The sequence below is a fragment of the Sorex araneus genome, chromosome 3 (genome assembly GCF_027595985.1).
Source record: "Sorex araneus isolate mSorAra2 chromosome 3, mSorAra2.pri, whole genome shotgun sequence".
NCBI lineage: Eukaryota > Metazoa > Chordata > Mammalia > Eulipotyphla > Soricidae > Sorex > Sorex araneus.
Genome location: NC_073304.1, coordinates 209,040,782 through 209,058,132, shown reverse-complemented (window position 1 = coordinate 209,058,132; position 17,351 = coordinate 209,040,782). Strand labels below are relative to the sequence as shown.

The 17,351-nt window shown below is 37.4% G+C and overlaps 1 protein-coding gene across 2 annotated transcripts in view; it reads left to right on the top strand.

The window, feature by feature from the left end:
- The window catches only part of STXBP4 (syntaxin binding protein 4), a 174,272-nt gene that overhangs the window by 100,381 nt on the left and 56,540 nt on the right, over nt 1-17,351 (top strand). For both annotated transcript variants that reach the window (XM_055133881.1, XM_055133882.1), the window contains 2 exons: nt 100-149; nt 4,749-4,882. In XM_055133881.1, the coding sequence (XP_054989856.1) occupies nt 100-149; nt 4,749-4,882 (184 nt within the window). The remainder of the gene's footprint in view (nt 1-99; nt 150-4,748; nt 4,883-17,351) is intronic.

Below are 17,351 nucleotides of genomic sequence, written 5' to 3'. Positions count from 1 at the left end.
GTGGAATGGTGATGGGGAAGTTATAAATATTAAGCAAGAAAAGGCATTTTAAAAATTGTCAAACTTACTTATCTTCTTTACTATCTTGTTTATCACTAGGCTATTCAGGAATTATTTTCTCATCATCCCGCTTCTTTATCAAATTTAAGGTAAGATTAAGTGCTTTCTGAAAAGTATAACTGATTTCATCTTTTCATCTAGAAGTGGTCAAAAGGCACTAGCATCTTAGTTTTAAGATGCTACACAGCTCTTTCTGGGTACCATTCTTGAATGTCTCTTGGGAAAAGATTTAAGGACAATTGTTTTGGACCCCTTTTCTATCAGACACATTCCTGAAAAAATTTAGTCAGACATTGTAACCTACAAGTAACCCTTGCTTTTTGAAAGTTCAAGTTACATCATTTTACATTTTAGGAAAAACCCTCGTTAGTATATGTTTTCAAAAATTTGAAAAAGAACTCTGAAGATTTTTATAGCAAAAGGTATAAAGCAGAAATAGTATTAAGCACTTTTTAAACAAATATTCTAATGGCACTTTTTAAACAAATATTCTAATGGCATCTAGCAGGGGTAATATCTCCCATCTCTTGAGACCTGTTTCATTCACTAAAATGCAATAATGGTGTTCAGCATTTGTTTTTCAACAAACATTCTAGAAACATCTAGCAAGAGTGGTCTCTCCCACCTCTTGCGTTGGGATCTGCATTATATAGGTTATGTATTTATTATATCATTCCTATTTTTTCTATATGTTAGTGTTATTAGCCATATATATCTGTTATTTGTGGGATGATTTTTTTAATTTTTCACAGTTTTTCAGTTAGAATTTTATGAAGCCGTGCAAAAATATTAATGATATTCATTTATTTCAGGAGCCAGAGAGATAGCCAGAGGGCTTCAGATACTTGCTTACATGTGGCTGATCTCAGTTCAATCCCTGGAACAAAACACGGTCCTCCAAACTTTACCTGGGGTCACACCTAAGCACAGATCCAGGAATAGCTCCTGAACAATCCAGGTGTTGTCTCAAACACCCTTTTTTACCTCCCCAAAAGATTTATTTATTTCAAACTACAGGTATATAATCATTTTGTTATACGATGAAAAACATGTATTAAAGTTTCCATTTTTAAATTTCCAAAGCAATATTTCCTACATCTTGTAATAGCTGCCTCTGGCAATGTGTTTCTACTTCTAGCAATATATGCTCATAGAGGTGTAGGGAAATTGCCCTATACTATGAAAGCAGCATCTTAATAAAGAAAGATAACTCCTTATACTCTCATTGTTTTGATTTTTCCCTCTGGTTTGGAGCCGCACCTGGAAGTGCTCAGCTCTTACTCCTTGTTCTGTGCTCAGAGATCACTCCCAGCAGTGCTCAGGGTACCATATATGGTACTAGGAATTGAACCAAGGTCACACCCAAAGTGTCCACATGCCCACCAAGTGCCTTAACCCTTATAATAGCTCTCTGATCCTCTCATTACATTTTGTTTAGAAAATATCTGTGATAGTATACTCTTATTTCTGTTTTTGTTTTTTGAACACACTGGAGGGTGCTCAGAGCTTAGTCTTGGCTCTTTGCTCAGAGATCACCCATGACTATGCTAGGGGACCGTATATGGTGCCAAGAAACAAACTTAAGTGACTGAATGCAAGGTAGGTATCTTACTGGCTATACTATCTTTCTGGTAGTAAACTCATTTTAATGTAAAGTTTTGTTTCTTCTAATAAATGAACCTACATTTTTTCATTCTTATTCATGTTGCTTATGATACAACACAACTATGTGAACTCCATGATGATTATTTATATTAAGGATATAAAAATTCTAAACAGATTTCTTTTATCTGTGTGCCTCAGCTAATATTGTGACATTGAAAATGAATTCCAAAATTTGCATATTAAAATGAAGTTAAGAGTCCAGAGAGATAGTTTAGCAGGTACAGAGCTTGTCCTGCGTGTGACAGACCTGGATTCTATCCTTGACACGCCATATGGTCCCTCATACATGCCAGGAGTGATTCCTGAGCATTGGCTAAGAGTATACTCTGAGCACTCCCAAGTGCTTATAGATAATGCGTATCTGCATCAATAAGTTATCAAACAACTTTATAAATGCAAAAAATATCACCTAAAGATAGAAAAAACATTGAAAACAAATGAAGCATTAATTCTTACTTTAAAATTCTAAAACCCTCAACTAGATAGGAATAAACAGACCTTTCTTAATCTTTTAGAAGGCAGCCGTAAGCACCATGAGTAAATGCCAAGTTTGGTGACAAAATGTTGAGAAGTTTGTCTTCTTATCTCTTAAAGAAGCTCCTTTACTGCTTACAAAACTGATTTCAAGGCTATGAATTCCCTAAGCTATTGCTTGTCCACGAAGCCTTGTATTTAAATATGAATGATAATTCAGCTGGACAAAATATTTTTGGTGGTGTTCATGTCATTGATTTTTTAAAAACTCTACCCACCATTCTCTTCTGACCTCATTTGATAGGTCTGCTGTGAATCTCACTAGAGTTACTCTGTAGTTCCTCCTTTGATTATGCTTCTTTCAATATTCTGTCTTTGTCTTTAGTCATTCTGATTATACTTTATCTTGGAGCTTTTCTTTTTGGGTGTTTTTTCACTGGGATCCTTTAGGCCTCTTGAATCTGGGTTCCTGTATTCTTCACCTCTAGGAAATTCTATGAATTTCTTTGACCAATAGGTCTATCTATTATTTCTTTGATCAGTAGGTCTTCAACACATTCACTTCCCTGTTCCGCAGAGATTCTGATGATACTTTGGTTGTTTGGTTTGGTTTTGAGGCCATGCCCAGTGGTGCTCAGGACTTACTCCTAGTTCTGAGTAAGGATCAGGGATCACTCCTGATGGGGCTTAGTTGTGCAGGAGACTGAATTCAGGTCGGCTGTGTGCAAGGCAAGTGGCTTACCTGCTGTACTATCACTCCAGTGGATTCTGATTACTCTTATATCATTCCTCTTAAACTCATCTCAGTTCTCTGGTGGGCCATTCATCTCTTTTCAGATTTCTTTTTAACATCTTCTGTTGTTTATTAGCAGTTTCCTCCATCTCATCTTGGAGCTTGCAAATCTTGTCTTCAGTTGCTGTTACTCTTCTCTTCAGGCCCTCTATTGCGTTTTTTCATCTCATCTACCATACTTTTCTTATTTGTCAGTTCCGATTATAGTTTTCTCATTTCCACCCAGACAGAAGGGAGGGGAGTTCCAAGTTCCAAAGAGTTCCCTGCCTGTGAGGGAGTAGGTGGCTGGAATCAGAGAGATAGTATAGCAGCCACTAAGGTACTTGCCTTCCACACTGCCAATCTGGATTCAATCCCCAACACCTCATATGGTCCTCCGAGCTCTCCAGAAGTGATTCCTGAATGCAGATCCAGGAGTAAACCCTGAGCACTGCTGAGTGTGGCCCCCAAACAAAAATAAAATAAAATAACCCAGGGTTGTTGGCCAGGAAGTTAACCTCAACTGGATGACTGAATAAGCAAAGAGGGGGACTTGGATATAGATGTGGGCCTGCTCTATATCTTTTATAATGAGTCTGAGCTATGGTCACTCAATACAGAATTTGAAAAATCATTGTTTTTCTTTCTTATGAATAGCCAAGAATGGATTATACGTAATGATAGTTTTTCATCAGTTTAAAATATTTCTTTTCAAGAAAAACTTTGAGCATGATGGGATTTTTTTATGTGATCAGTAATGCAGTTGTTCATTTGTGCTGATATTTACATTTTTAAAAAGTGAAATAGGGCACTTGTGTAGAGCACTTGCCTTGCATGCAGCTGACCTGGGCATGACTGTATATGTCCCCTGAGCACTGTCAGGAGTAATCCCTTATTACAGAGCCAGAAGTAAACCCTTAGTGCTGCAAGGTGTAGCCCAAAATACAACAACAACAACAAAAAAACAATTTCTCTAGAGTTTCAGATTTAGAAATAGCAATTGGATGAGTTTAAGAAATTTTAGAAGTATATCAAATTTATATTTAGTATCACTAGAGAATAATAAGCAGTAGCCTTCTTATGTAAATTTATGCTTTGGTTGTTTTTTGTTATGTTTTGATTTTGAGGGTCACACCCAGCAAAGCTCCAGGCTCTGTGTCCAGGAATCATTTTTGCCGGGCTTGAGGGGGACCATATATGGTGCTGGGGATTACACCAGGGTCAGCTGTGTGCAAGGCAAGTGCTCTACCCACTGTACTGTCTCTCCAGCCTATAAATTTGTTTTGAGTGCTTAATTTTGATTTTTACAAAACTGAAAAAATGGCTACATCATATATCACAAATTCTCACAGTATAAACTCAACAAATGATTTAGGAGGTAGACCATCCTGCTGTCCCTCCCACCTTATAGATGAAGTCAGAATGTTTTTAAAATATGCTTTATTATTTTATACCAAGGAATTAGTAACAAGTTATTTTTAAGATATGCTTTATCATCATCAAGGAATTAATAATAGCTATTTTTAAGATATGCTTTATCATTATCTATCAAGGAATTAATAATAGCTATTTTTAAGATATGCTTTATCATATATCAGTGAATTAATAATAAGGAAATATTATGTGTGAAGGATTTCACTTATGGTCATAAGAATGCAATGTCGCTCAAAAAATAAATATTTTGTATAAGTTTATGATTAATAAAAATTTATATTTAGCAAAGGTGCATTTTATTCGCTGTATGGTTAAGTTCAACTTTATTTTATTGCCCTGACAGTGAAAGAAGAGCTGTGTTAGCTTCACAGACTTGCCTCACACCACTGGGAAAGAATGGACGTAATATTATAGCAAACCTGGCACTCGAATCTAAGGAACTTGTAAAATCTGTCCGTGCCATACTGGATATGGATTGTAAGTTTTCTACATTTTTTTTCACTTCCAAAAAACTTACTCATTAACAAAATGAAAGAGGATAGGTCAGAGAGATAGGGCAGATAAGGCATTTACTTGCTTCAGCCAACCCAGGTTCAATCCCCAGTATCCCACATGGTCCCTGAGCCCCATCAATAGTGATTATTGAGCCCAGAGACAGGCATAACCCCTGAGCACTGCCACATATGGCTCAAAACATTTTTTTTTAAATAATTTTAAGTATGAAAGTTTAATTATGTTCAGTGTGTTGTATTTGACGTATCTAGAATGAAATTTGTTAAAAAATCTCAATGCACTAATTGTGGAGGTAGAATATATATTGTAAAGAATCCTCCTTAAAGAAGTTTTGAATAATGTACAGCAGATGGAGTGAGTCAAAGGGATGGCCCAGTGAGTAAAAGACCCCCAGATTGCAAAAAAGATGAAAGACTAAACTGCTGAAACAGTGAGATGAGTAGCACTGTGGAAAAGTCCCCAGGATCAAAGACAGGGACAAACAAGGAGCAGACCCTGGGGCAGTCATTAATGAAAGGGCTGTGGAATAGCTGAACCTGTTCCTGTTTTTCATAACTGCTGGCCCAAGGTCTTTACTCCCAAACCAGGACCCACAGAATACCTGTCTCAAGGAACGGCCTAACCTGTCAATGAAGAGCCCCAAAGTCAGCACTGGTTAGAAAGAAAGGCAGAACAGCAGTGTAGAGGGGGATGGCTCAAAGGACTCAAGTGTATAGTTTGATTGCTGGGGACCCAAGTTGCAAATCTCAGCACCGTATGATCCCCAAGCACCACTGGAAATTGTCCCTCTTTTTCTTCCCTAAGCTGGGGGCCAAATATATATAATCATAGAGAAATACAGATAAAGCTCTATAACAAATATAAAAATAATAGATTTTGTGTAAAGTTCTGGGTTATAAATGACTTGGCTTGGTTTAAGTAATACTCAAAGACCCTTGAGTAACATTTGACTTAAAAACTATGCTCTGCAGGAGCTGGAGCAATAGCACAGCGGGTAGGGTGTTTGCCTTGCACGCGGCCGACCCGGGTTCGATTCCCAGCATCCCATATGGTCCCCTGAGCACCGCCAGTAGTAATTCCTGAGTACAAAGCCAGGAGTAACTCCGGTGCATCGCCGGGTGTGACCCAAAAAGCAAAAACAAAAAACAAAAAGCTATGCTCTGCAGGCTTGGAATCCATACCACTAGTAGATCTGCTCAATTTCTGCATTGAATATATTTTTAAAATTCTGCATAGCGTGTTGCAGTTTTTAAAGACAGTATTTTTAAAACCTTATAAGAGCTCTCTGTATAAGTAAATTCTGTGAGTTTTAGAAGGAATGAATACTCATTCTTCTGTGTTATAATGTAAGCGCAGGCATTTCTGAATCAGGGTGGGAACAGTGGAGGGAAACACCTGCATAGACATAGCCCCATGGACAATTGCCATCATTAATTTTAATTACCTTGCTAACATTGACCTTTCTATTTGTCAAACATGATTATTCAAAGGAAATATTTGAAATTCAGCAGAACTTCTTTGGAAGAAAAGTGAAAAATTCCATCTGCACTTTTTATTCATTATAAAATTATAGCTATTCTGCTGTTTTAAGACTTGCAAATAGTTTTTGACATATTTTTATTTAGAAATATAATTACTCATGTTTGCATATTTTCCCAGTACTTTTATAATTTTATATGACTTATCTTTTTAAGATTGGTAATTCAGTTAAACTTAGCTCATTTCTCTTCCTCTTTAAGGAGAGCGTTTTCTTTATGTAATGAAAAGCAGAAGATTACTATCGAGAGGGATATTATTTAGCTATAGCCTCTCCCACATTTCCTTTGCTTACAACTATCTAGTTATTTCATGGCACAATTGGAAATTTTTACTTCGGTAGTTGCCTGAACATTCTAGTTGGTAAAGGAACACAATAGTATATTTTACTATGGAATTTCCTTAGAAGTACTAGAATTTCTTGGTTATTTAATATAAAACCAAGTTCTGGTTTTAGAATCCAGAAGACTATTCTGAACCTCCTCCTCCTCCTTTTTCTCTTCCTCCTCCTCCTCCTCCTCCTTCTTTCTTCTTCTTTCTTCCTTCTTCTTCTTCCTTCTTCTTCTTCTTCTTCTTCTTCTTCTTCTTCTTCTTCTTCTTCTTCTTCCTTCTTCTTCTTCCTCCTTCCTCTTCCTCTTCCTCCTCCTCCTCCTTCTTCTTCCTCTTCTTCTTCTTCTTTCTCTTCCTCCTCCTCCTTCTCCTTCTCCTGCTCCCTTCTTCTTCTTCCTTCTCCTTCCTCTCCTCCTCCTCCTTTCCTCCTCCTCCTCCCCTCCTCCCCTCCTCCCCTCCTCCCCTCCTCCCCTCCTCCCCTCCTCCTCCCCTCCTCCCCTCCTCCCCTCTTCTTCTTCTTCTTCTTCTTCTTCTTCTTCTTCTTCTTCTTCTTCTTCTTCTTCTTCTTCTTCTTCTTCTTCTTCTTCTTCTATCTTCTTCTTTTTTGCTAATGGATGTCAGTGGATTTGTAATGCACATCACTTTTGTCTATCTTCAGGGGTGCTTATGAACCCCAACTTAAGAACACTGGATGTGAAGAATCACAGGGGAAACATACTTTCTATCGCAGAGTATCATATAGAATAGTATAGTGTAGTATAATATAGTATAGTATAATAGAGTGTAGTTGCAGTTCCTTCAGCTCTCATCAGACACTCTCCAGCAGGGAAGAGTAAGAGGCAGCATTGATTGGAGCTGTAGTTTGAATTCTTTTGTAAACTTTGGTGCTCCTAAGAATCTCTGATATACCTTGGAGGTGCCCCAGAGAGTTCCCCAGGTGCTCATGCAACTAGAGTGAGTAAATTATTTAATGTCCATGCCTATTTCCTCATATAAAAGATAGAGATCACGATAGCTGAAGAAGCAGGATTGGAGAATTAAATAAGATGCCTGTAAAGTATCTAATAGAGCACCTGGTAGTATAAGATATTCCATAAATAGATTTGCTTCCACTGCTAATGCTGGTGCTGTATAATAATATGAATATTTAACAATATTAAATATTACTTATGTAAATATTTATATGATGTTCAGTGATATCAAAAGCTTTTTGGATACATTTGAAAATATGATCAATAACAACTTTAAATTAAAACAGGGCATTTAATGTTACTTATATTAATTAGAATGCAGTCATCAGAGGAACTGCAGTTATGTGCCTGATTCAGCATTTTATCTTTCAGGTTTTTATTGCTAACTATAAGGAGACATTGGTCTTTAATGTTACATTAATTCCATATAATTGAATTAATCAATTTGATGTTGACTATTTCAGCATCAAAATCTGGGGGGTGGTTAGGTACATCTCCATCAGAATTTCCCCATATAATAGTGATTACTGTATTTATTTGAAGTAAATACTTATTTTGAACTGTAATAGTTGCATGACTTCCATATAGATTGGCAATTCTACAACACTTCTCCAAGGAAAAGGCAATTTTACTTAAAACATGCCTAACAAAGAAGTCACTGACCAGATAGTCTATAGGAAGCCATTAATAAGAAGAGAATTTATCGTTTTCCCGGAAAATTGGCAGCATAAGCATAAGCATCTCCTTCCTGCATGATTACTATGAAAATGATAAATGGAACATTAGCAATAGGATTAAAAATCTTCAAAATCAGGGGCTAGACAGTTAGCACAGTGCTTAAGCACTTGCCTTGCACACGTAAGATCCTGGTTTGATCACTGGCACTGTATATGGTCCACAGAGCAACACCAGGAGTGATCCCTGAGCACAGAGCCAGGAGTAATTCCTGATCATTGTTCGGTGTGGCACAAAACAAAAATCTTCAGAAGCACTGGAAGTTATAGGAAGATTCCCAAGACGTCCATACAGATAGACTGTTCAGTATAGAAGAAAAACACAATTGATCCATTGTTGGTTCTGCTGGACAATTAGGGAGTAAGTGGAGAAAGTCTGACAGAACACCCTTTAGCACCTTCTAATTTGAAAGGGATAGATGAACTACTATTGCTACTTATCTTGATGAGTCAGTAACATTTGCTGAAATTCTGAGAAAGAATCCACATTTCGTGCCAAACTGAAAACTAACTGGTGCTTGGTCTGTAAGCAGTACGGACACACTTAAGACATGAATGATATCAGCACACAGAAAACTTTATATGACAGTGACTTTGGTGCCTCTGGTTCTAGCTGACCTCTCTCTTCCCTCAGACTGCTGCATTGTATTTATTTAGCACAGAGAACAGTACCAACTCTCATCTGACCTTTGGGAGGGTGACTTAAGCAGAAACTTAGTTGAATGTCAGATCAATAAGGGGTTCGACTCATCCTTTGAAAGGTCAAAAACTAGTTTCTGAGTAGAGGGCTCCCTATATTAAACTACTTCAGAAAGGGAATATACATATGTGTGTATAAATACATGTTTCTTTCAAGTTCATATAAACAAAATTTATGCATACACATTACAGATATGATTTTGAAGAAGTTCACAGTACTTAAAGCAAGAAAATATAACCGTCAAAATTAAAAAATAGACTTCAGGATCAAGCTGGTTAGAGTGATCTATGCCAACACATCCCCATTCTGCTCCTACCCTTAGAAATGACACTTAAAATTGTGTCTTTCTAAGAGGAAAACCAAAAGCGAAACATCTAGGGGCCAGAGCGATAGTGCAGCTGGTGGGGCATCTGCCTTACACAGATTCCACCTGGATTTGATCCCCAGCATCCCATATTGTACCCCAGCACCGCCAGGAGTAATTCCTGAGTGCAGAGCCAGGAGTAACCCCTGAGCATTGCTGGTTGTGGCTCAAAATAAAAACAAAAACAAAAACAAAAAACAAAAAGTGAAGCATCTCCTGCCCCATAAGTAGTATAAAACTATAATAATAAGTGGGAACATAAGCTTCAGAGATCCTTTTTTTAATTTTTTTTATTTTATAAGGTGGCTCCCAATATTTTATTATGATTAATATTCAAACACCAATCCTACCACCATTACACCTTCCCACCACCAAATTTGGGATGTTTCCATTCCAAGCCCCAATTCCTGTCCCAAGCACAACCAAAATGATGTATTTTTTGTATTGACATGGAGCAACTGTATTTAGACCTACAGGGACAGAAATGATATTTGAACAAATGAAGTAAGGAGTAGGATTCTTTTGTGCAGAGAATGTCATTGGTTTTCTTAAGTTACTCATATATTAGACATTTTAAATCCTTTCCATTTAGAAGCCATCTGAGTCTACCACTAATTAAAATGGAAAATAAATATTCTTACCGACTACAGGTGGGAACATAACTTGGCTCAAATTCTTAGGAATCAGTCTCTCAGTATATATTGAGAACTTTTAAAATAGCTATTTGAAGTGGGGTTTTTTTGAAAGCTAAAAATATTTTAATGATTATATTTTTTATCTGTGCATTTTTAATTTAGGCACCATGACTTATAAAATTATTCATAATATAGTTTTTGTCATACAGTGTTCCAGCACTAAGCCATCACCACTGTGACCTTCCCTCAACCAGTGTCTCCAAGTTCCCGCCTACCACCCATCCTGTCTCCTTGGCAGGCACATTTTTAAGTTTAGTTATTACTGTTGGGGTCTCCTGCTTCCGGTGTTGTTGGCTCTGTGTTTTTGACATATATTTTAACCCAGTAATCCTACCAATTGGTATTTGTACAAAGAAAATAAGGACACATGTGCATAAAATGTCCATATGTAAAGATTTCCACCACAACATTTCTTATAATAGCAGAAATATGGATGTTTACCTGTTACAAATTGGTTGAATAATTATGCAGTTTTACTGAGTCAGTTGAAAATGTGGCTGAACTTTTCCTCCCCAGCAGTGGCCATCTGACTGCATGTTTGTGTGGGCTTCCTGCATTGAATCAGGTGTTCCTGTCTGAAATTAGTAATATTTTAACTTTAAAATTAGGATGTCAGTAATAACTAGTTTTACTCTTATAATCTGAAACTTATCATTGAAATTATCTGTGCATATGGGAAGAGATTTTATAATAAAGGGGGAAACACAGTGCTGCAACATTTAAAGCATTCATAATTTTTCTTTTAAATCCAAAATTCAGACTTGATGTAGCAATTTCTCCTTGAGCTTATTCTAGGCCCCAAACTCTCATTATTGCTTTTCTTATTTCCCCTAGCTCACATTTTATTAACATTAATTTACCAAAGGAAAACCTATATTTTTTAGTGATTGCCAACTGTTCTACTTAGAATAGACATTATTGTATTTTTTTCCTCCTAAGTTATTTCTATATTTTTATTTTCCTAGAATTGGGGATGATGTTTGAAGCATAAAAGAGCAGAGAAGCTTGTCTAATTCTGATACCATTTGAGAGAGAATCTCAACTGGTTTTTGTAAGGCAAACATGTTCCCTGGTGACTTGATTTTTCATAACTAGATAATCGCCACTGTAAATATTTGTGGAAATATCAGCATTCAAGGAAAAGGGTAAATTCATATTCTTTTATATTGTTGCAAATTGAAAGTAGGTTACTTCATAATGTTTCATTAAGAAAATACATCAAATTTAATCTTGGCGATTTCTGAAAAATAAATTATGACCGGGTTATTTAATTTTGTATCAAATAAGCAAATTATTGTTAGCACCAAGATAATAAGTAATTTTTTTCCAGTCATAATTGTATTTCTATGGTGGAAAGTGAAATGAAAATGTAGTGTTTTCAAAAGATAATTATTTAGGACCAGAGAAATAGCACAGAGGGGATGAGGCACTTGCATTGCATGCAACTGACCCAAGTTTTATCCATATCACCGCTGATGGGCCCTTCAGCACTGGCAGGAGTGACTCCTAAGTACAAAACCAGGCTTAGTCCTGAGCACCCCCAGGTGTGACCCATGCCCCAGCCCCAAGATAAGATAATTATATATATTTATTACTTCATTCTTTCATGAACTGTTTATTGTCTGCATTGAACAAGATCCTGAATTAGGCACAGGGATAGCAGCATAAACAAGACCCTTGCTTTTGTTCTGCTTTAAGTAAACTGTAGTCATCAAAAATGGATAAACAAGTTACCTAAGGGTAAACAATTCCAGAAAATAATGAATGAACCAAGAGAATGTGAGTAGTAGTACACATATCTTGGAAAGGGTGACATTTGAGCCACATGATCCAATGAAGAAAAAATATTTGGAGAAAGCACTTCAGTCCAATAGCCGGAGAGAGGAGCAATTCTGACACACTTCGTCGGGGTGTTGGAGGGGGGGGGGGAAGTAGAAAAAAAAAAAACATCTGAGAATCTGGTAAAATGAGCAGGTAGAAGAATAGCATGAGGAAAGGGGAAGGGCCAGATTACAGAGTTCTGAACACTATACTAAGGCTTGGTTTCATTTTATTATTTATTTATGTTGGAGGATTTTGTGCACACCCAGCAATGCTCAGAGATCACTCCTAACAGTGCTCAGGGAATGATATGAGGTGCTAACTATCAAACAGGGCCAAATGTGTGCAAGGCAGATACCTTAACTAACTTCTGTACTATATTTCTCCAGACCTCAGTTAATTCTTATTATTTTGGGGGGAGGGGACTTGGGTCACCCCTAGCAATACTCAGGGAGTTACTCTTGACTTTGCACTCAGGAATTGCTTCTGGTGGGCTCAGGGGACATATGGGATGCTGGGTATCGAGCCCTAGTTGGGTTCTTGGAAGGCAAACACCCTTTCCACTGTAGTATCACTTCCGCCACTGGGTTTTATCTTTAAGTCATTAACAGCTTGTTTCTTTGTTTCTTTGGTGGTTTGTTTTTTGTGAGGTGCACATCCAGCAGTGCTCAAAGATCACCCCTGATGGGGCTCTGGAGTCCGTATGGGGTGCCAGGAATTGAAACCAGGTGGGCCACAAGGAACAAAATCTGAGCTACATTTTAAAACAATAATTTAGAGGGTTGATTGAAACTGGATTGTAAATGTAGCAGGTTGGGACCTGAACAATAGTATAGCGAGTAGGGCACTGGCCTTGCTTACAGCCAACTTGGATTTGATCCCTGGCACCCTGTATGGTTCCCTGAGCACCATGCAGGAGTAATTCCTGAGTGTAGAACCAGGAGTAATCCCTGAGCATTGCCAAGTATGGCCCCCAAAGCCAAAATATAAAATAAAATAAATGTAATGGAAACAAAGAAATCCAGGGGATTTAGTGGAATGTTACAGCAAATAATGTGGGAGATAATGATAGCTTGAACTGTATTTGAAGTAGCAAGGTACAAATGTTTATGTTTTTTAAAAGTGATATTAAGTGTGTCAGTATATATAACACGAAACACCATAATGTTTGATTTTTAAGAGTATATTAGTAGTTCATGTGCATGTTTATTAGGTTACTTCATGTTTCCCAAATGTTCCCCCCATACATTATTTGGTGTTTTCCTTTTCTATCAAACAAATCCCTAAGCATTGATGTTCTGAAGTTATTTAATTATATAAAAATCTATGAGTCAAAAAAATAATTTAGCCAGTAGGGTACTTGTATGCAGTGCAGCCAGCCTAGGTTTGGTCCCAGCCACACGTCTGGTTCCTTATGAGCCCCCGCCAGAAGTAAGCTCTGAGCACTACCAGATGTGGCCCAAATACACAATCATCATCATCATCATCATCATCATCATCATCGCATTAGTTATAGTACTGTAGCACTGTCATCCCGTTGTTCATCAATTTGCTCGAGTGGGCACCAGTACCGTCTCCATTGTGAGACTTGTTGTTACTGTTTTTGGCATATCAAATACGCCATCGGTAGCTTGCCAAGCTCTGCCGTGCTGGCGGGATACTCACAGTAGCTTGCCAGACTTTCCGAGAGGGACGGAGGAATCGAACCCGGGCTGGCTGCGTGCAAGGCAAACACCCTACCCGCTGTGCTATCGCTCCAGTCCAGCATTGGTTATAGTAATAACAATACCAAATCTGTAGTCACAATCTATTCTCTATTAGTACATAGGAAGCAAACAGAATACAGATTATCAGTCATAAAAATCAGGAAGCAACTATGATCCCAGTATTTAGTATACACAAACAAAGATCTAGTGTGACTCAGTTCCAGAATGTGCCATGGGGTATACATTTTCACAGATTGTTTCCAAGAACGTATTTCAGTTATGCTTTAATCACACACACTGTCAACAGATGTGAAGAATGACATAGCTAGACTAGCAGATTTGATTTCTCCCAAAAGGCAGGAATATAGTAGGCAAGGAAATTGCAGGATGTATAATATTAGGAATTTATCAAGTAAACTCCTTTATCCCTTAGTATAGTACAGACTAACATAAAATGATGTCTTATACAAGGACAGAACAAAATACAGGGACTGAAATGGTAGTGTATACTGCCATTTTTTTAATAAAAGAAACTCTAATTTTCTTTCACAATTAGAACAGACTATGATAATGTAAATATATACCCAAAAGTATAATTTGTATTTCAGTCCTATAACTGGACAAGTAAAGTATAACAGAAGAAACTGTTTTCCCTCAAGGCCTGAAATGTCCTCATCCGGACTGCATAAATTCTTATGGGTTAAGGTGTTCTTCAAAGTTCATGTAAACACAGAATATTAACCCCGTCTCAGAAAAGACAGCGTAGCATGCAGGAACAGCTTTGACAATTACTTGACATAAAAAAAATTCAGTTTATCCAGAATTTTCTGCTTTCAATAAAAATATTAGTATTTCTGGTACAAATAACATTTTAAGTTAATATTATGGCTACAGACTTTTAATTTTCTTTAAGTTTTATGATTTAAAAGTACTGTTTTAGACCTGGATAGATAGTACAGCAGGTAAGGCCCTTACCTTGCATGGAGGCTGACCCAGATTCAATCCCCAGCATCCCATATGGTCTCTTGAGCACCAACAGAAGCAATTATTGCTGGTTATGGCCCCAAATTAAAAAAAAAAAAGAAAGAAAGAAAAGTGCTGTTTTACTCCAACATATCCCCACAGCAACTGTGTGAGACAGGCAGTAATATGAAAAGACCTAGTGTCAGAGAGTATATATGATTTATTTATCTTGATTTACTTGGAATGTCAGACCCCTAACTCAAATGTTCTAATATTAAGCCTATGAGTTTCCCAGGGGTAATAGTTAAGTCATTATTTCACAAGCAAATTGACAGGTTTTGTTCAGTTTTTCTCTTTCAAGCATATAAAATGACAGGGTTTTTTGGTTTGGTTTTGTTTTTTTCATTTAGGATTTGATACAATATAACTCTGAGACTGAGGGATTTCTTCCTGTTCCTAAAGTAGGCATACAGCATTCACCAGGGGAATACAACATTCAAGAACTAAATAAACCAGTATGAAAGTTCTTTTTAAATTTAAAGTACTACACAAATGAAGATTGTTTCAGAATTCATTTTTATTTTAATTAGAATCATTGGCCCAGTTTCTCTTATTTTAACTAATTTTCATGACTTACTCAGAATCAAGCAACAGATTGCAGTGGTTCTCAAAGTTGTAATAATTTTCAGTCAGGTATAGAAGAATACCTAATTCATTGATAACACTGGCTTTTCCTAGGAGCTCACACTGGGAGAATATTCATAATTTTTATTGCAAATTTTTGTTTATTTTGGTTTTGTTCTTTAGAATGAGCATTTGTTAATTCTGAAATTTACAGTGTCTTTTAAAAGTTAAAGGTTTTTAAGCATTACAACTGGAGCAATAGCAGTGGGTAGGGTGTTTGCCTTGCACGCGGCCGACCTGGGTTTGATTCCTCCCTCCTTCTCAGTGAACCCGTCAAGCTACCGAGAGTATCCTACCTGCACAGCAGAGCCTGGCAAGCTACCCATGGCGTATTCAGTATGCCAAAAACAGTAACAACAGGTCTCACAACGGAGACGTTACTGGTGCTCGCTTGAGCAAATCAATGAACAACGGGACGACAGCGCTACAGTGCTACAGTGATACAACAACCTCACAGTTAGAAATAAAAGCTTTGTCTGGAGATCTAGTATAGCAAGTAAGTACATCTTGCATACGGCTGACCGGGGTTCAATCCCCAGGACCAGATTTGGCCGTTCCCTTGAGTACAGCCAGGAGTGATCTCTGAGCATAGAGCTAGGAGTAAGCCCTGAACATAGCTGGCTGCCTAATATGGGGAAGGAATAAGTCATGTCTTCCAAGGAATAAGTGGAAGAGCAATGCAGAGAGCAATGGCAAAGGCCGGGAGATAAGAGAGTGTGTGGTTTGTTTGAGAAAAAAATAAAGAAAATGGTAGGAATGGAGAGTACCAGTTCACTGTATCATTCGATCCACAGCTGGCACATCTGCTTTTAGAACAGACTTTTCTAACCACCTCTATGTCTAGCTTCTCTCTGCCCCCAGGCACTTCTTTCACTTTTATATTTATTCTCCTCACAGTTGTTTCTTTGCTCGTGTATTATCCATCTCCTTGCTTAAATTTAAAATATGAGTTCCTGGAGAAGAAGAAGCTTATACTTGAATGCCTTTGTTCTCCACAATTTAGATAATGTCTAGAACAGTCCCTAGCACATAGTAGAAGTTCTTGAGGTATTCATACTTTATAATTGTTATCTAGTTAACAAGTACATGTAATTTATATGTAAATTTTAACTCATATTTTAATATTATTAACTAAAAAGTAAACATAAAAGATACCTTTTATATGCCAGAAGTCCTTTTTTTTTTTAGCAATAATTATAAACATGTAAGTGTTGGGTATTAGTAGCAGCACTGCAAGTTTCTGTGGGGGGATGAAAAGGGACAATTCACCGATGAAGCTTAGAACACCTGGGGTTAATATCCAACAGTAAAGACACCAGCACGCACACACTGTGTTAGGAGGTGAGCATTCCATTCAGCTCTTCTGGAGAGCAGTCTACTTCAGTGTATATTCTCTGATCTTCCAGTTTCACCTCTAGGAATCTCTTACACATATATACATCCCTATTCATACTTGTGACTGTGACATTTAGGAACACCCACTTTCAAATAGTTGTCAAATATTCAATCCTTTTCACAAATATTTGTTCAATACCAGTGCTCACACACTGAGGCTAGCTCTGCTAAATGCTGAGGATTGCCCCATAGTAGACAATATACATCTTCAGTTCAGCCATAAAGTACGAGAAAAACAAAATAAACCCTTCTCTTTTGACTGACTGGACTCCTGGTCCAAGAACACAGACCATCAATTGGGACTGATGTGTATAATTCTATAAATGGCCATACCTTTTGGGAGGAGCAATGGATTTAATAGAAGGGGAATAAAACAGGCAGCTTCCTGTACAGAACACGATGAAAGTGAGTGAAAGGGAGGCACCATAAAAGAACATTTGAGATGAAGAAAGAAATATCAAACGGGTAGATCACAAAGAGCCCAGACAGAAAAAGAATATAAGTGATACTTGATCAAAATGGGTTGTTCACTTA